The sequence below is a fragment of the Triturus cristatus genome, chromosome 4_1, assembly GCF_964204655.1.
Source record: "Triturus cristatus chromosome 4_1, aTriCri1.1, whole genome shotgun sequence".
Classification (NCBI taxonomy): domain Eukaryota; kingdom Metazoa; phylum Chordata; class Amphibia; order Caudata; family Salamandridae; genus Triturus; species Triturus cristatus.
In genome coordinates, this window is record NC_140585.1 from 89248037 (window position 1) to 89268256 (window position 20220).

General features: G+C 39.5%; 1 protein-coding gene across 3 annotated transcripts in view; it reads left to right on the forward strand.

Moving 5' to 3' along the window:
- Positions 1 to 20220, forward strand: part of LOC146839625 (membrane-spanning 4-domains subfamily A member 4A-like) — a 174183-nt gene that overhangs the window by 149646 nt on the left and 4317 nt on the right. Inside the window, exon 7 of one of the 3 annotated variants that reach the window (XM_085651710.1) lies at positions 11569 to 11686. The exons of the other annotated variants lie outside the window; for them this stretch is intronic. Within the exon in view, the coding sequence (XP_085507836.1) occupies positions 11569 to 11580 (12 nt within the window). The 3' untranslated portion in view covers positions 11581 to 11686. Of the gene's footprint in view, positions 1 to 11568; positions 11687 to 20220 lie in introns of those variants that run through there. 3 annotated transcript variants of the gene reach the window in all.

Here is a 20220-nt window from a genome sequence, read left to right on the forward strand (position 1 = left end):
TGTCCAGCACTTATCTTAATTAAATATAGACTGGAGTGGGAATAGTAAATTAATTTATTTCAGTGTCCAGCACCTACTATAATTTAATATAGGTTGGAGTGAGAATAGTAAATTAATTAAGTTCAGTCTGTAGTGGGAGTAGTATGTTAATTAGGTTTGGTAAATAGCAAATATTAGAATTAAATATAGAGTTGAATAGGAAAAGTTAAATTAATTTGTTTTAATTTACAAAAAATCTGTAGATTTTAGTTTTGGTTGGATAAAAGATAGAAGTTATATCAGAATGCAAATTCCAATTTTTTTTATAAAATAGTAGAAAGGAAAATAAGATTTGTTTTATAGTTGTTGGAATGTATATTCATTAGAGAGAAAATATTGTTTATTATTACGCATATTCTAATAATTAAATCATTGAAATAAACATGTAATAAAATAATTAATATTTAACATTTGTATTATAGTCATAATTTTTGTATAATGGATATATATTTGTTTAATGTATATTTTGGACATGAATATATGAACACACAAAATAATTAAAAATAAAAAAATCTGATTTTTATAGCTGTTTAATATTTATAAATTGATATTGTGTACTCTCAAAATTTTTAGACTTTATTTGAATTTATAAGAAATTGTTTGTTTTGAAATATATGATTAATATATTTTAATTATTAATATTTATATTACATAGTTAATATTGAAATTGTTTACATTTTAGAATATGTATTTTTTTATTTTTTTTTGGTATGTTGTAGATACAATATATTAATTATATCATGTTCATCTATTTATTTTGGTAATATATACAGTTTTATTGATATATTAATAAAAATATTTTATTTATTATATTTATTTTAATACGTTAAATAATTTTCACATAGATAAAAAAAATAGGTATTCTTTTTGAGTATTTTATTCTAATGTTTTACTAATTTTTAAAGTAATGTGTAATGTTAAATAAATAGTTAGGGCATTTATTGGTATTTTTTTAGTTGTTATGTTTGTTTGGGTCTTTTATTTTGTAACCGCTCGCTGTTGTTTTGGGTTATTTTGGTCGAATCCAGGTCGCGGTCGGGAGCTGTTTCGCGTTTGAGAAGGTAAGAGTTATTTTCTTTATTATTAAATACTTTTAAGTGTTTTGTGGAAGTAGTAATGTTGTAATAAGTGTGTATGGATTGATGTTTTAGAAGTTAGGGTGTTAGTAATAGTTTGTATACGGTTTTATAATTTACGTTGTGTTCCGTGTTTGTGGCTTTGTTAGTGTTTTGTTATTTCGGTGTGTTAAAGTTTTATAGTGTTTGAATAACGTTTGTAGTGATGTTTTTAGGTGCCTTATGTGTGTTTGTGTGTGGGTGGGAATGTTTGTTTCTCTTTTGTAGGTTTTACGGAGAAGATATTTTCGTCGGTTTCAAACACCTTATTTTGTTTAAAGGAAGTGTGTATTAGTTGTGTTTACTAATCTTTATTTTACACTTCCTTTATTGTTCGGGTTTCCAGGAGCGGTTATTTACCTTTTTAATATTTTTCGGGATTTTTATGGTTAATGGATAGTCGTTTTTTTGCGTAGACGTTTTCGATAAACAGTTGTATTTTTACATTTTATTTGGATTTTTTTTTGATACCTATGGATTTTGAACTACCTGGATTTATTTGGAAGGAATGTTATTATCCCATTGGAGCAACTACACAGGTAAATTCATTTAAATATTTTAATTGTTGGTGGCCAAACCTTATATATTTAATATTGTTGTTGTGTACTTGGTTTGTTTAATTATGTTGTCTAAATATATGTCGATATAATTGATTTATATATTTTAGACCACATAATTAAATATGTGATATAATAAAGTGGTTTATTTATGTTGTGATAGTTGTTTTAGTAGAATTGTGGGTTAATATTTAGGAAAGGGTTTAGAAGAGAGTTTGAGCTATTATATTTAAGTACTCAAGTCCTCTTGTGGATGGGTATAGCTGTACCTGTTGTTGTAGGTAATTATACATTTGAGTAGTTTGTCTAGATTGTTTTGGTTTTAATTGTAGGACAGATTGTTGCATTCTTAATTCTTGGAAACTTTGTTCCTTTTGTATGGCAATTAGTAGTTTTTGTAGTGTGGGAGTTGTTCTCCCAGTAGAAGTTAGGAATGCGTTATGCCAGCCCTCGACGGCGTTGTTAGTTTTGGCTTGTTGGTTGAGTGTACTTACATATACATTCCACCAAGGTATTTGGAACTTGGGCTGACGTCTATGGCCTGATCTGTGTAGTCTCCCCACCCAGGTATCCTCAAAATAATCTAAGAGGGGAGATAACTTTACTTCATTTTGTTTGTAGAATGGACTTTCTAATAAAAGATTGTAGTGTTCTGCAACATCTGTGGTTGGTACATAAGCTAGGGCTGTTAGAAGTTTTATTTGATGTGCAAAACTTATGTTAGTGGCATATTCTACACTTAGTGAAGATTTTTGTAAATGTCTCCATATACATTGGTTTAGATGGAAGTAACATCCTTGGATAGCTGTATGGGGGTACAGTTTTAGAATGCAATTTATCATGGCTTGCTCAAAGTCTATGATAATTCTTTGAGGGTAAAAATCATTCGATTCTTGTTTTAGTTTTCCTAGCATTTCATTATATGTTGTGTTTTGTTTGTTAGGTAATAGTGCATAAATTAAAGGTATGGAAGTGTTGTGATATTGACCGTGTATTGTGTAAAGCTGGTAGAATGGTTTTGGGCATATTGTAAAGGTGCCATCCATCATCCATGTTTGGCATTGTTGCAGTTTAGTTATATTGTTTGCAGTAGCAAACATTATGATTCTTTTTTCTGTGCTTTTGTTATCAAAAAAAATAAAAGGTTCATTATTATGGGTGATAGTTAATTCTGGTGGAATGATGATCTCTTGAAAAGTTTTAGGGGATGGTATAGTTGTCGTGGTTGCTTTTTTGGTCCTAGCAATAGTTCTTTTTATAGAAGCAATTGATGGTAATTGGCCTCTTGCTTCTTTGGGCACTCTAGGTAATAGTTCTTTTAGGATTACACTTGTAGCAGTTTGTGAACCAGTGCTTAATTCTTTGATATTTTCAAGGGTTGATCTGACTTCTATTTCAGAGAGATTGGGTAGATGGTTATGCTCTCTTGTATATAGTACAGTTGTTTCTCTTGTTGTTGCTCGTCCGTAGCATTTGTTAGAATAATATTTAGAACACTTCCAGTTCACTTTTCGGTCCGTCTGCTTTTCTTGGGTGTATGTGTAACCCATGTAACACAATAGGAATTTTCCTTTCTGCGAAGTTATAAATTGAGCTTCTTCTGTCATCGTGATGTGTTAGAAATCTGGAAAAAATGTATATGAAAATATATGTAATAGTACTTTATATATTGAAATGAAAATAGCAAAAAAGCATTTTTTTTATATATACTTACCAAGTGTTTTTGGTTGTATTTGAATGAAGATGTTGTTTGTAGACAAAATGCTGTTTAGTTGATGTAGTCTCTGAAAGTTAAAGAACATATATTGTTTTGGTTGGTTTAGTTTTTTAAGTGGGGTGGTATTGCTGTTTGGTATAGACTATATTTTTTTTGTTGAAACGTATTTTATTGTTTTACAAATCAACAACTCAAAAAACATTCCCCCGCCTTCACCTGTCCCGGAAGTACCACACATTTATCATCAAGACCAATTATTCAGGAGAAGGAACAACCTTCCCACCCAGTTCTCTACCCCCCCCCCCTCCCCCACCACATGTCAATGTACCCCCGTCCCCTACCCCTCTTACTATGTACCCCTCCTCCCTAATAAATAAGATGCAGTAGCCCAACCTCTCCCTAAGCAAACAGAGCCTTCCCTCATGCCCAGTGGTATAGACTATAGGTGTTAATTTATACAGGTTTTTTAAAACTTAAAAAAGAGAACATGGATTTGTTTAGGGGTTTAGGATGTTTTGGGGTTTGAGTAGGATTTAATTAATATTTTATAAAGTATTTTGATAGTATACTTACTTTTTAGTGAGTCTTTTCTGGCAATCTTCAATATTTTCTTTAGCTGTTTGGAGTAATATCTGTAGTGGAAACATAAAGAGATGGAATATATAAGTTAGTTATTTATTTGAGTAAAGATAAATTAGTGTTTTAGTTTAATTTGGCAGTTTAGTTAGAAAATAATATTTACTTACGTTTTTAGAATAGTAGTAGGATGTAGGTTTCTTCTGTTTAGCAGAGTTTCTTCTTCGTTCAATGCTTTGGTTTAAGGCACAGTAGAAGACTTGTTTTAATTGGTTTATATAGTGGTTTTAAATTGTTTCTTGAATGTTATTGGTTGTTTTCTGTATGTGGCCTTTCTATTGGATGGTTTGAATTTTTTTTAGTTAATTGGTTTCCTTTTATGGAAAATGCTAAGTAAGAGTATATTTAGTTTTAAAGGAGGAGAGTTTTAAATCATTATATATAAAAAGATTGTTTATAATGTGTAGTAATTTTTTTTAAATATGTTCGAAATGCCAATGTGATAATTATTTCAGTGTTTTTTTATTATGTTGTTAAATATTGAGATCGCTATAAATGTTATGTTTATGTTTAAGTAGAATCTCATTTGAAAATGTATGTTTTGGGAAAATATTGTCTTTATGTTGTTTAAAGTATTGGTTTTATTAGTATTAGAATTGTCGATATATTTAAAAAAAACGATATTATTGATGTCTATATTTTGGTTATCGATATTTGTGACAGGTGTCATATTTATTTACTCATGTCGATATTTAGTATTGCGATATTTATGTGTGCGATTTTTGTGTGATCGATATAATTGTATTACGATATTGTAGTGTCGATATTAGTGTCGTTTTTTAAATAAGTATACAATGTCGATATTTTTGATGTCGATATATTTGATGCGATATTTGTGTAGTTCGATAATGTGTCTGTCGATAATATGTCAGAGATCCCCCCAAATGATACCACAATTTAGATAAACCCAATTAATTTAAAGAAACCCTAATAAAGTTTAGCCATGGTATTTCAACTGCGGCAGGTTATCTAAGAATATTCTCAAGACCCTTGCGATAGTATAATAATTCTGGAGTAGCCTAGACTTTCATCCAGAATGTCAAGGGTCTGACTGCTGCTTTTTCCACAATTCATCGAATGCCGGTTTCCAATTTTTGGCGGGATCAAAGAGGTACTAGCTGGAAGGTTCAACACCTCCCTCAAGAATCTATTTTCCTCAAGCTCTAGGGTTTTGAGATTTTTGTGTTCTATTGCTCCGCTCCATATAGGGCCACCCCCAGAGCCTGACTAGTGCAGAGCTGCTCAACTGGAGAGAATGGTTTATAATGGAGTCCCCGATGAATCTTTAGCAACCCTCCTATTTGTTGTTCTAATTTGATCCTTCGTTTACTAATATGGTGTGCCTATTCCATCATTCCACTAAGGGTGACATCCAGATATTCAAACAATTGGACCTGTTCTATAGAGACCCCATTTATAGTTGGATTAGATCAAGTGGCATTGGTTAAAGACCATAAACTTGGCCTTTGACACATTAACTTCTAGCTCCATAGCTAGACAGAGCCTGCTGAACTGTTTCAGTAATTTCTGGATCCCCATCGGTGACATGGCCAAAAGAAGAGTGTTGTCTGCAAATGTGAGGGCCAGAACCTTCTTCTGTGCAAATTTAGTAGCCTCGTTGTCCCATTCATTTAGCTAAATAACCTGACCATGTATAAACAGTGGAAATAGGGTGGGGGCAAGCACAAACCCCTGACGCACACCCGTATTTACAGAAAAACGTTCTTCAAGTTTGCGTAGTTTGCTACTCCGGACCTCAGCAAAATTAGACTCATTGAGTCTCTCTAAGATTCTACATATGTGGTCTAGTACTCCCATCTTGACTGAGTTCCTCCATAAAGTGGCTGTCAGCACCAGATCAAAAGCCATTCTGAGGTCCCCAAATACAGAGTAGAGTCTTCCTTTATAAATTGTTACCATCTTCCAGAAAATTAACCAGAAGCCAAGAGATTTGGTCTATGGTTAATGTATTCATGTGAAAACCAGCCTGAAAGGGGCATAAAACCTGTTGGTCATCTAGCCAGTGTTGGAGCCGAAGGGAAATAACTGTACTAAAAATAAATTGGGAGGTGTCAATTAGGCTAAATGGCCTGTAATTCGCAGGGTCTAAGAGACTTCCATTTTTAAAATTGGGGACTTTTTTGCTCCAGCTCAGGGGTGTCCACAAGTGATGATTGGAAGATTATTAGGCTGTAAGGGGGATGACAGGACAGGGGCTGGTAACTCACCGTGCCTGTTCCACGGTCCACCACTCTGCGAGGTCCACAACTTGGGCCCCATGAAAAGGAAGGAGTTAACCTTAACCAACGCCTCCTCCACACAGGAAGAGGGGCGTTCTCCACGGCAGGTCGACGAATGGATGGAAGCGATGAGGATGGAAGAGGAAGGACCATCAGGATGTAAGAAGAGGGAATATGAGGAAGCCGAGAGAGGAAACCCAGAAGACGCTGAGTGTTGGAGGGGCCCAGCTGTGGCAGAGAACAGAGATGCCAAGAAGACGGAAGAAGAGAACCCAGCTGACGCGAGGAGGGAGGACAAGGACACCTGTGAAGACAACCACCTTGACGACTGGTGCGAAGACTGATGGACTCCCCCAGGAATTGCCTTCAAGCCGCCGCAACTCAAGAGAGTTGCTGCAGGTGACTCAGCCAGGGGGAAGGAAATTGAAGGGTCAGGCACAGAATAACCACAATAGGGGAGGAGGAGAGGGGTCACGAAGGGACACCGGACGGAGAGTGTGCACTGCTTGAATCCGTTCCCTTACGCCTCGATTAACCCTAACCTTCTGAGAGGGAGGCTGGAACTTGCTTTGGGAGACTAAAATCACCCTCTAAACCCACGCAAGTGGATCTATACTTTATTCCTTTTCTTCTTGGGGTACACGGCCTATTCCTTGGGACTAAGGGATAGGTAGAACCAGGCAAAGAGGGAGGGAAAAACACTTTTGGTGTGGTGACGGTATCTTCCTTAGAAACCCAAGCAGGGGGCCAACATACTTACCACTGCTTTCCATTTTTTGGAGACTCTGGGGGACGTCATCCTGACTGCCTGACAGACGATACCTGAAGAGGAAAGAGAAGGAGAGAATGACTGTTTAGAACCTCAAGGAATACCCCTACCATTTCTGTTCTGAAGTATTGCTCTGTATCATAACAATAAAACAACGCCAAGATTAAGCCACACATCACACCTCCTATATTCTGTTCCTACCTGACCCTCCCACATGTGGTGTTAGAAGTGGGATCCAAGGAAATGGAGGCTACAGTGCAGAAAATGGCGGACAACCAGGAGAAATTGGGGCACATTATGGATAAGTTCCTGGCAGTCGCTGAAGAGGACAGAGAGAAGCTCCATGAGACTTTGACAGAACAGAGCAAAACACAAGAGACAGTGATTGGTAAACTGATGGACACCCTTAGTCAGCAATGGAGCCATACCACCCTCCCTTCAGTAGTCCCACAGAAGTATGTCAGTGGGGATGACCCCGATTTTTTTCTTCTCAAACTTTGAGAGGATGGCCAGAGCAGCAGGGTGGCCTCTGGACAAATGGGGACAGTATTTGGGGCAGCTCCTTTCCGGGGATCTACAGGCCACTTATCAGGCAGCCAACCCACTCAGGATCACCCCCTACGAAGAAGTAAAGAAAAATGTTCTAGAAAGACTGGGGGTGGACGAAGAGACCTACCGTATCCGACTTGGAACTGCAAAACGGGAGGGAAGAAACCCATTGGAAGCAACCAGGGGGAACCACAGCAAAAGTCCTAAGACAGCTAACCCCGAGAAAACCAGACACAGTCACATTAATCCCTGGACCCTTACCGGTACCTATCCAAACTCCACCCCTTCCCGGACCCTAATGTTACAATTGCGGGCGGGGCATTTGGTCTCATAGCCCGTGTATGTCCTCAGAAGGAAGAACCAATGAAGGTAGGGCTTCCTCGTTCCTTCTACTGTACCCCCACAGGACGGGTTCCTCCTTATCACAGAACGGTGGTGGTAAATGGCGAGAATAGACCAGCCTTGATTGACACCGGCTGTTTTCATAGTGTGATGCGACCACAGGCCATCCCAGGAGGGGTCCCATAACCTACCAGGTTCGTAAACATTCAATGCGTTCATACTGATAAAAGACAATATCCCACAGCAGAAGTACAGGTACAACATGAACCCTCCTTAAGGCCAGTTCCTCTGCAAGTAGGACTTATCCCTAAGTTACCTGAGCCATTTGTCCTGGGGACTGATTATCCTTAGATGAAGATGGTACTACAGGAAACCCGGGATGATGGAGAAGAATGGAGAAAAACGGCTCTCTTTGCACCAGAGCAGAATCCCGGCTTTCCCCATGGAAAGTCCAGGAAGAGCAAGAACCAAATGAGGAAAGAAAAAAGCGACTGGATGCAAGTGGCTTTAACGCAACCCAAGGACGATGCCATGTGGCAGTATGATCGGGGATTTCAAGCAGCCCAAAGAGATGACCCACCCTAAGGGAGGCCTGGAACAGAGCCACAGATGCTTAGGACCCAGAACAAGTAGGTCCCCAGTTCTTTATCAAGAAGAGTGGATATACAGAAAGGGGAGAAGACCCAAGTCCCACAGTTATTAGTGCCCCAAAAGTATAGGGAGAAAATACTATTCCTCGCCCTTAGTCACTTGCTGAGAGGTCACTTTGGGAGTGAGAAAACTAAAAAAGCGACTCTCGAAAAGTTCTACTACCCCGGAATATATCAACAGGGCAGTAGATAATGTAAAGAGTGTTCCATATGTTAGAAAAATAGTAGGTCCCTTCCCCTAAAGGTACCCTTGCAACCCTTGCCCGTCATCCAGGAACCATTCACAAGAGTAGGGATGGACATGATGGGACCCCTTCTTCCCTCCCGCAGCGGGTGTCAGTATGTACTCGTCCTTGAGGACTATGTCACTCAATTTACAGAGGCAGTGGCATTACGGCAACCCAACGCTCTTCAAATTGCCAAAGCCATGATAACCATATTTTCCCGGGTGGGGTTTCTTCGAGAAATTATAACAGACCAAGGTACTTCCTTCATTTCCAGGCTGATGAAACAGGTATGCCAACAGTTAAACATCAAACGAATCCGAACGGCGGCCTATCATCCTCAAACTGACTGATTGGAAGAGCGATACAATGCCACCCATAAGACCACCCTAAAAAAAACTACTTGATCTGGAAACTCTCAAACGGCAAGACATGCTACCCCTAGCCCTTTTCTCCATCCGCTGTAAACAACAAAAAGCAGCCTTAGAGTTGTTGCCTGGCAGGCAACCCCGTACCCTACTGGAAATCATAAAGGAAGAATAGGAGGAGGAGCAAGACAGAGCTAAACCCCTTCCTGAATTTGTTCTTAGCTTAAAAAAACACTTACAACAAATACAGAATATCGTAAGAAGCCACCTAGAACAGGCACAGGCTCTAACAAGATACAGTATGACAAAAGAACGTACCCTTGAAATAGGTGATTTCACAATATTAATGATGCCCACATCTGATCACAAGATGTTAGGCGAGTGGCAGGACCCGTTCAGGGTAATAGAAAAAGTAACCCCTGTGACATAGCATCTTGAGATGGACCCCGAAAAAAGGACCAACATGCAGATATTTCATATCAATCTGTTAAAAATGTGGGAAGGGGCTATACCCACTTTCTTAAGACTGACAGAATGTCCAGACCTGTTATACCACCAGAGCATAGATCCTGAATTGCCTGAAACACAAAAACAAGAGTTGAGTACACATTTACAACCCATTCAGGAGGTGTTCTCCCTCACCCCAGGTAAAACTTCCCTAGTGGAACATGCGATCTCTACACCACCAGGGAAAAAGATAAAGTTACATCAATATTGCATCCCTGCATCCCATAGGTAAGCAATCAAGAACGAAGTGCAACAGATGCTCCGAATGGGTATAATAGAACAGTGAATGGAATTCCCCTATTGTTCTGGTACCAAAACCTGGTGGGTCTATCGGGTTCGGCATAGACTTCAGGGAAGTTAACAAGATCTTCCAGTTTGACTCCTACCCGTTACCACGGGTCGATGAGATGATTGAGAGGCTTTGAAAAGCCCGCAATATAAGCACCCTAGACCTGTGTAAGGGCTACTGGCAAGTACATTTGAAACAACAAGACAGGGAAAAGACTGCCTTCTCTACTCCGGGAGACTACATGGGGCTCCAGCCACTTTCCAAAGGCTAATGAACACCGTCCTCAGGCCCTGTGCTGCATTTGCAGCAGCTTATATAGACGATATAGTTATTCACAGTACTTCCTGGGAGCAACACATATATACCATTTGAAGAAAGTTATCCAAACCCTAAGACAAAGCGGTCTGACCATAAACCCCTCTAAGAGTAAACTAGCAGCTAAGTTAGTGAAATACCTTGGATGACTTTTGGGGGAGGGTCTCATAAAACCACAGAAAGAAAAGGTAGCGGCCATAACCAACATACCCTTCCCCCAGAAAAAAAGACCAGAGAGCGTTTTTGGGCGTCTTAGGCTACTAAAGTTGGTTTATACCCAACTTCTCCAAGATAGCAACCCCCTGACCGACCTCCCTAAAAAGGAAGCAAAAACTAAAAAGCTGAAATAACCCTCCCTATTGTCTCTTCAAGCCTTCCGTCAGTTGAAAGAGGCCCTAACCTCGAAACCCGTCCTCCTCAGTCCCGATTACACCAAACCCTATTTTTTACAGACAGAGGCCACAGAACATGGGTTAGGTGCCATCCTATCACAGATAGATCCCTATGGACAGGGAAGACCCATCTTGTTTATCAGCCACAAACTTTTCCCTCATGAAAAACGACATGCAGTATTTGAGAAGGAAGCATTAGCCATAAAGTGGGCCATTGAATCCCTTGGTCTGGAATTTGTCCTGTTTACCGATCATGCTCCATTGGAGTGGCTCTCAAAGAACAAGGGACACAATGACAGTATCATGAGATGGTTTCTTGCTCTACAACCCTTTCAATTCACCACTCTCCACAGAAAAGGAAAAGACCAAAGAAATGCGGACTATCTTTCCCGATACCCCTAGATTCATTTCTTGCTGGCAAAAAAGTTAGGGAAGGTGGATGTAAGGGGGACGACAGGACAGGGGCCGGTAACTCACCGTGGCTGTTCCACGGTTTACCTCTCTCTGACGTCCGCAACTTGGGCCCCATGGAAAGGAAGGAGTTTACATCTGCCTTTCATCCTGATGCTTTATGAAAAACAAATGCGTAAGCTCTGAGGCAGGCTGGAGGACGGGCTTGTCTGTTCTGTTTCTTTAATATATATTGTGTTTTTTACTTTATTCACCCTCATCAATTGTATGCAGGTTGTTTCACACTCTTACCAACAACCTGTGTAGCACAATACTGCATTATATAAAGAAATGTGTTTTCTTCAGGTTTTGTTGTCTTTCTGTACAAGAATGCATGATCATTCTTTGTGACCCTACAGATTGTAAACAGCTTTTTTGCACCTTTTTATTTTCCAATATTCCATTCTAGCATAGTTCTTAAAGCAAGAGATTTATGATCAGAGCTGCCGACCTTTGAACTGGGGAGCAAGTCTCGGCATTGGCTCAACATCCTGTGGTCCTGGATAAATCACTTAATCTTCCTGTGCTTAAAAAAATGTATGTAACCTTGTGTAATGTAACTGGTACTCGTCTAAAGCCTTCCAATACCTTTATCTAGTTTGTGCTATTTTAAAACAGCAGATTTTTGCATTCAAAAAGTCTCTGTCAGGTCCCAAAGGCGTGACATACCCTGATTTTACTTTACTTATTCATCAATGTTTTAAGTAGCTTAATTTGAAAGTCAGTGCTTCATTTTAGCTGGTGGTTGCTGGTGTGGCCCAATGCCACTAATTTTAGGAACTTGCATCATCAGACTGTCAACCAGAAATAAATGAGTATAAAGGGTGAAAAGTAAGAAAAAAGGAGAAAGAGAAAGATGAGTAAACAGAAGGAGAGAAAGTATGGGATGAAAAATAACCAGCAAGAATTAAATAAAGAATCAAGGTAGTCTATGGTGGTGGATGAGAGGGGCATGTGGTGGATTTGGACTGGGTATCCTTGATATTTGACATTCATGACATTCGGCAGCACTAACGCCAGGTTTCAGAAGAAAACATTGGATGCCAGCAATTATTCGATTACAAATTAGGCGCTGTGAAAGTATTAAAAGCAATATAGTTACATTGCAGCGTATGTGTGCAGTTTTAAACTGCCATTTTGACCTAGGAAAACAGACCTTTTGCCAGGCCGAACCTTTCCTGTTTAATACATATATGGCACCCCTAAGGCAGACCCTAAACAGCCCATAGGATAGTGTATTTACCAAGCTGGGCATGTACTTTAAAGTTGTATATGTCCAGGTATTGAAAAACTCATAAATTCATTCTTCACTACTGCATGACCAAACTCTACTATAGGATAACATTGTATGACCTTATTGCACCTAATAAGTGATAACTAGATTGGAAGCAGGTTGGAAAGTCGTGTTTAGTGTCTGAGGAATTATAATTTAAAACTCTCCTTAATGCTAAAGTCAGACATCTTAAGTCACAATTCTGAAAATGCCACTTTCTTTTTTGTCCAAACTATTTGATGCCTGCAGCCTGTTCCTCGGTCACATGACTAGGAGTAGAACACAGTTGGCCTTTGTGTATTCTTCCTAGACAGCCACACAATAGGGAGTCTGAGTGTTGGCAGGATGGGCCATCTCTGCCAGGATGTAGGGGCAGAACTGGCACCTGCCACACTTGCAGTTCAATGGGGCTGCCTCAGCACACCCCAAACAACTTCACACTAACCTATTGTGCCCGAGACAAACTGGGACTAGGGCAGGTGCTCCTGATTGAAAATCACCAGCAGACAATAGCTCCAACTGAACAACAAATTGCCAAATACATAATGAAGGCCAGAGCTTCAGCAGAAATTGGACCAGATAAGATCCCTGTGAAAGTCCTGCAGATGAATCCAGAAGACTGGAGCAAGTTCCTAGCCCCCCTTTTTAGGTGGAGCCTAGCTTTGGAGCGCATGCGCTGCTCGCTCAGCGAGGCATGCAATAGTCCAGTATAGGGAGACAAGCTGCCCTCACTCTGTGTTTGTCCTTCGTAAATTCTGTCTTCTGATTGATAATGAGGTATGTAAGTCCTGCCTTATTGTGTCATGTTGTCATTTGTATCCTTCCATAGCTACAAGCCCTTTACCTCGAGTGTTACACTGTACCCTACGAAGCACTATTTTCTCCGCTCCCCCGCCCGCACTCCATTGTCCTTGCCTTCTCGCACCCCCCTTGCTCCTGTTTGCAATGCAATAGGTCTCGCTTAAATGCGAGTCTTATTGCATTGCAAATGCTTGTTTTTGTGTAGCCTTTGTGATAATAAGAGAATGCGTCCCTCTCCAGTCCTGTTTACAAGCTGCAGGCATAGCAACACCTATGGCTACGCATGTGATGTTTGTGGCACAGTTCCTGCTTCCTGCTTTTTTGGATACCTTGAATTAAATGTAATGTATATTTTTATCCGCTGACGAAAGAAACATTTGGAAAGGAATCATGCTGTTTGCGTGGTGGGGGGAGAGCATTTTCTGTCATCACCAGTTGGGGGCTCAAAGCCCGTCGCCGCCGTGTAGATAATCCAGCAGCCGGTGAGTTACAGCCTGCCCTGGATGTGATCAATGTTTCTCTCCGTGCGAGGCGCAGTGATGTGTATTCATGAGTCCTGCATCTGCCGTCATCTATGAGGCATATTAAAGACCGCCCCACGTTGCTAAATAGAGCACACTCGTTAGGTGCATGACGTTGGTCTGATGGTGGCATGTTCAAGACAGTTACTGAAAGGGGTTTAGCTAGGGTTTGTCCCACTAGTCTGCATGAAAGACTCATAGCAAAGGGCTTCAGGTGAACTTATTTCACATTGTAATAAGCATAGAGGTAGCCGAAGTATGATGATTAAAGTAGGTTTATTGGATCTTTAGCACAGGATCACAGAAGAATCAGGTCTTAAGTATAGTAATATAGAAAGCCCCACCAGGAGCAGCTCCCTTGCTGCTCAGCCCAATCTCCCAACTGACATCCATCCACCAGGCATCCTCCACATTCTATCGTTACATCACACATACCAACATCCCACTATTCATCCACACTGGCTAAGCAGCAAGACAGGTAAGCGGGGAAGATACATAGCACCTAAACCAAGATACCACACACCTTCCCCCTTAAAGGAACGCAAACAAATGAATAATACAAGCATAGAGCATGGTCATTGTAAAAACTGAAACTTACAGTAAAACCATAAATGAATCCACTACAAATAAACAAAGAATGTCACAACACATGACCACCTCTTCCCCCTTTATGGATCAAATAAAGGAATGTAATTGTCAAACTGTCAATACATAAATCTTGCACCAAATTGTTTTTAAACAATAACAAGAACTTGATTTCTATGTCACCTACATGACATACTAGTTGGCCAGACCAGCATGGTGATGGTAACAGAGAAAATAGAAATTTAAAAGCACAAGGGGTTACTCACATTAAAATAAATCCATAGATAGTAAATAAGTAGGTGTGAAGTCACTCACAGGTACCATGTGAAAGTGAAAAAACACCTATAGAAAATGATAGCTAAAAGCTACCCCAACACCTACTTAACCTAATAACAATTCCTATGAAGAAACTTGTGAACAAACATGTAAGAATCATGTAGGTGACTAATCCACGTGCGGTACTTTAAGTAAAAGTGGAAAGTCACATGCAAAGAACTATGGAATAAATAATATGTAGGAAACATGTGGGTGACGAATCCACGGGCACTAAATTGAAGAAAGGTGGAAGGGAAGGTCACATGCTCATATGCAAACGCATAGCACTGTAAATTAAATAAATGTAATATCATGCACTAAAGGTCACATAGTCAGACGACTATTAAAATGTATACTAAATTCATAACACTGTCCTTACTAAAATTTGCGAAACAAAAACGCTGTAAGAATATCCATTAAAACAGAATAGGGGACAAATTCCCGTAACGGTGGCATGTCACATAGCCATGAAGCTATTACGATCTAAACATTTAACCAATCCACGCACATTAAATATGCATAAATGCCCAAGTGGAAACAATAAAATGAATGTTACACCTTTAACTCTAAACAGAAACAGTGAATACAATTCCACCTACAAATATTCATGTGAAGGTGTGAATGTAAACAATTAAATTTAAAGTGGACATTAGCATAAACAAGATATGCATTTTCAATGTGGATTAAATGCAATACATTTGAAAGGCAAACCTGAGAGAATTATCTCCCTGTGGAATTAAATGCTTGTTAGAAATACAACTTAGCTATTAATTAACGTGCCCAGTAGATGGCGGACTAACCACAGTATAAATAACATAGGTGGCTTCCACTACATTAAATTAGAACCTACTTTGCCGAAGCTTATACATATTTCACATTCTTAACTTGAAAGCGCCGTTGAACTGGTAACTAAAAACTGCAACAAAATGAAATGACTGAAATTATCCCCACAATACTATTTACTGTTGTAAAACTAGGTGAGAACAGTCAGGAAGAAATGAGCATGGAGACATGAACAGAAGAATCAGGTCTTAAGTATAGGAATATAGAAAGCCCCACCAGGAGCAGCTCCCTTGCTGCTCAGCCCAATCTCTCAACTGACATCCATCCACCAGGCATCCTCCACATTCTATCGTTACATCACACACACCAACATTTCACTATTCATCCACACTGGCTGAGCAGCAAGACAGGTAAGTGGGGAAGATACATAGCACCTAAACCAGGATACCACACACATGCTCAGAGACTGGTTGAAGCTATCACTGACAACCAAGCACACTGGCTTGTTAAAATGTTTATTTTCAGCCGTCGCTCATCAGCGCTTGTTCTGCTTTACTTATTCGGGATGGACAATAAAAAGTCCTCTCCTTGCCGTACACATAGTTTTGCTTCCCTCTGGCGGCAGACATGTTTCTACCCGCTCTAAACACAAGAGAGAAAAGCCTTAAGGAACCGTTGTTTGTATGCATCCCTTAAATGTTGTTGCAATGTAGCTACAGTAACCCTAGACATGAAAAGGGACATCATCTGGAGTGCTCAAAACGTTTTTAAAAAGTGAGCACTATCCACCACGTAATGCACTGTTCAACGCAAGTGCTTATTAAATGTATGACAAGGGCGAATCCACATGAAAAATGGAATTCAAGGGTGTCATCCAGTGACTTGTAAAAACATAAAACCTGAAGGAATCGTGCTTCGTCGTGATTAAAATGTACCTGCGACACATGACAAATGCAGGGTAAAATGTAACAACTAAGGGTGTGTCAACGCAGAAAAAAAACACCTATATAATTAAAAAGAAATACAATGAGGAATAAAATAAACGTGTTTCGTATTAATTGTGTCTGTCCCTTTTCCTAAACAAGTATTTCGCAATTTACCGATCGCTTTATGCAGCTGTGCTGTTGTCATTTATCAGCATGTTGCGTAGTCAATCTGGAACATGTCATTGTCTTAAAAATACATTATTTAAAATATTATGATTGTAAGTATCAGTGACAGTAATAGTGCGAAGAGGATGGTGTCTTGTCAAACATTCGAAAGTGTTGTCATTACCCAATCACAGGCTAGATGTATAATACTAAGGATCTACACATTTTTCAAACACAACTCAGTTGTTGTTCATGCTTTGGCATCTGAAGAATGAAAGACTTAGGGGCATATTATCAAGGGCAATATCGCCGCTTTAGCGGCACTTTTTGCCGCTAAAGCGACGATATTATTATCGCCCTATTAGCAAGCTGTCGCTAACAGCTGTTAGCGACAGTTCACTGGTAATAGCGCCCGTTTTCTTGCCGCTTTGCATGTCAGCAATACTTATCGCTAGTGACATGCAAAGTAGGCGTTTCTCACTAACAGTAAAGGGAAACAGTGGCAAAGACAAGTTCTCCCTATTATCAATGCCCGCGTAGCGTCCGGGAAAGGAGAGCTAACCGCGATTACCGCCGTAAGCTAACGTCTGCAAAAAAACAGACTTAGCTATGCATATCATGGGAAGTGGATTCTATGGCTGAATCCACATCTCCCTATCATCAAGCTTTCCCCTGTCGCTGCAGGAATATCGCTGGATTTCCAGCGATATTCCCGCATATCGCCGCTTTTGCAGGATTTTTTATCATTTCGGTGATACGCACTGTTGATAACGCGCTAACTGGGCGATAAATCCCAGAGACAGACGGCGATAAATATTAAAGCACTAAGCGCGCTTTGCGATATTTATCTCCGTCTGTTGCTGATATGCCCCTAAATGTTCCCCAGCAAAGTGTGCATATGTAAAACAGGTGCGAAAGCAGCTAGTCCCTAATGCAGTGAAATTCACCATCACACATCTTTCAGTGGTGAACTCCCCCTGCAGTGCTGCCCTACTTTTCACATTTGAAGTGACTTCTCTCTACCACAGAAAGCTCCTTGTGCCCCTTGGCAGAGGTCAACAAGACTGATTTGTTTGTGCAGACTGACTGCTTGAACTTCAAGCTTGTGATTCTGTCCTGCCCTCCACTAGTAGTTCTTCCTCTTTATTATAATGTCATGTCCCAGCTTTTTTGGAAAAAAATACTGTGGCATTTGATTGTCGTAGTCTGTGCACATTTGTGGATTGCCACCTTTTATTATGGCCTGTAAAAAACATGACGGGCAAACAATTCTGTACCGCACGGTCTCCAAATACGTTTGACATAAAACACCTTTACATACACATATATCTTGCACCCTTACTGTCTTTGTTCCCCTATTGTTTTCGTTTTCTCAGCCTTGTACCCCCCTTTTTCACGCAGTTCTTCTCCCTCATTCGTGTTTTATTCTCAGTATCCACTCACCCAATCATTCGCTCGGTCACTTATGATCTTTTTCGTGCATTTTCACTCTTTCTGTCATTGTCCTATGACTTATCCTAATTTCTTTTTCTCAACCTATTTATTTCAATTCGATTTTACCCTTGTCTTCCCTTGGTCTTTTTTCTTTCTTTCCACCTCCATTTTTCTTAGCCTTCCAGCCTTGGTGCCTTTCTTTTTCCTCTTTTCCTGCTGTATTTTCCTGTTTCTTCTTTCATTTTCCTTCTACATCAATATTTTCAGTGCTTCTCCTTGTGGCACTCTCGTCTTCAGTGTTTTATTTATGCCGGTGGCTACTTGTGGTGGACATCAATTCAGATCAACAGGACCTATTTTTCATCATCCGACTTTGACCGAGAGAAAGAGAAAGGCAGAAAAGGAAGAATGGTGCAAGGGAAAGATAGAACAAGCGCATATAAGGGAAAAGGTAGGAATAGAAATAAATCTTCAAGAAAGTGCAAGATGGTGGAAAAAGAGGAACAAGGTGGAATTGAGTGTAGGCAACCTCGAAAATCAACTACAAAATACTGCAGCATGTCACTGAGACAACTAAATACAATACAGCAGTGTTTTTAAGTTTCAAAAGATAAGTTTAATGAAAGTATGTCATAAAGAAAACATCATGTACAGCAGTGTTAATGAACAGATTTCACAGTTATAAAACAATACATTTACTAGGGCACATAAGAGTTATGCTGAGTTTTAGACAGTGCTGAATTTGAGCTAGAGGTTGCTGGTCTCAATTGGTATTTACAATGCCAATAGCTCTAACTCAAACAAATGCAAGACCAGTTGCATTTCCAATGCTTGTTACTTATAGTTACGAAACTGGCACTATCCCAAGTTCTTGGAAAGGCAACATCATCATTCCACTGTTAAAAAAAGGCTCCCATCTCTTACCCAGGAACTAACGTCAAATCGCACTTCTGGACTCAACAGGGAAGATTTTTGTGGCCAGCATCTTGGACAATTTGAAAGACTGGTCTTTTGCCAGAGGTGTGATTCCCATGGTCCAAGCTAGCTTTCAGTGAAAGCACTCTATAATGGAGAATATAGCAATTTTACAAATGATCATTGATAAGTATCTAACATTTAAATCTCAGGGAGTCTATAGTGTGTTTGTAGATTTCTCAACAGCCTTCAACAGGAAACTCACAAAAATTGAGATACCAAAAGGTCTTCGAAGGCTCTTCATTCTTCAACATGGTGTTTTTGAGTGCAAATTGGGGGGGAGGGTCTGACTCATAAGATCGCCACAACAAACGGTCTGAAGCAGGGATGTTTATTAGCACATCTTTAATTGTCCCTATACTTAAGTGATTTACCAGACTGATTTTTAAACATCACTAATTCTCCTCCCAAATTAGCCTCATACAGTAACGCCGCCAATGATGTGGTCATTTTTGGCCTTACACAGATCAGTCTACTGCAAACTATAGATTCATTACTCAATTATACAGAAGAAAATTATTTAAAAGTGAATATCTCAAAAACAAAAGTAGCAATATGTAGCGGGAAAAAAATCATATCTCGCATGATTGGAAATTGGGTGGGAGCTCTATTGAAGTACCATATTCTGTCTGGGGAGAATATTCTTGCAGATACTCCAAACTTCCTCCCATTTCCAGCATATAGAAGTCAAGGCGGTAGCTAACACAAGTGCCTTGAAGAGATTCTACTTTTCCTCTGGAGAGAGACATTTCTACTCTCTCTTAGAAGAATATCGTGCAAAAATATATACAGAAAAACAAATGGCATAAATTAAACTTGTATGAAGAGAAGCTACTTCGTAAAATAACTACAGTGAGTCAACCCCTTATGTTTTCGATATAATATAAGTGCTGCTACAGACTTAATTGAGTTATTACGATATCCTCCTAATGAGTTTGTATGCTACAATTTGTATTTTTATTTTTTTTAATCCTTTTAAAAATTATTTTAAAGAATTATTATATATATGATATGTATTAAAAATAATAATGAATTGAATCTGTAATTATTTTTGTTGATCTCTGTAAAGGTCTAAATCAAAATAAAATTGATAGATTGATTGATTGACCAAGGCAGGGAGGCAGGATATTCCCGACACCTCTGTAGAGGGAAACACCAGAAACTTCTCCCCCTTCAAAGAAGGCACCAGGTATTAAAAGGGTATCCTCGGGCCCCACTATTCAGTACCCTCCTTGACCTGCAGATACTAAAGAAGAAGGACACCCTGCTGCTCTGCTGCTTGA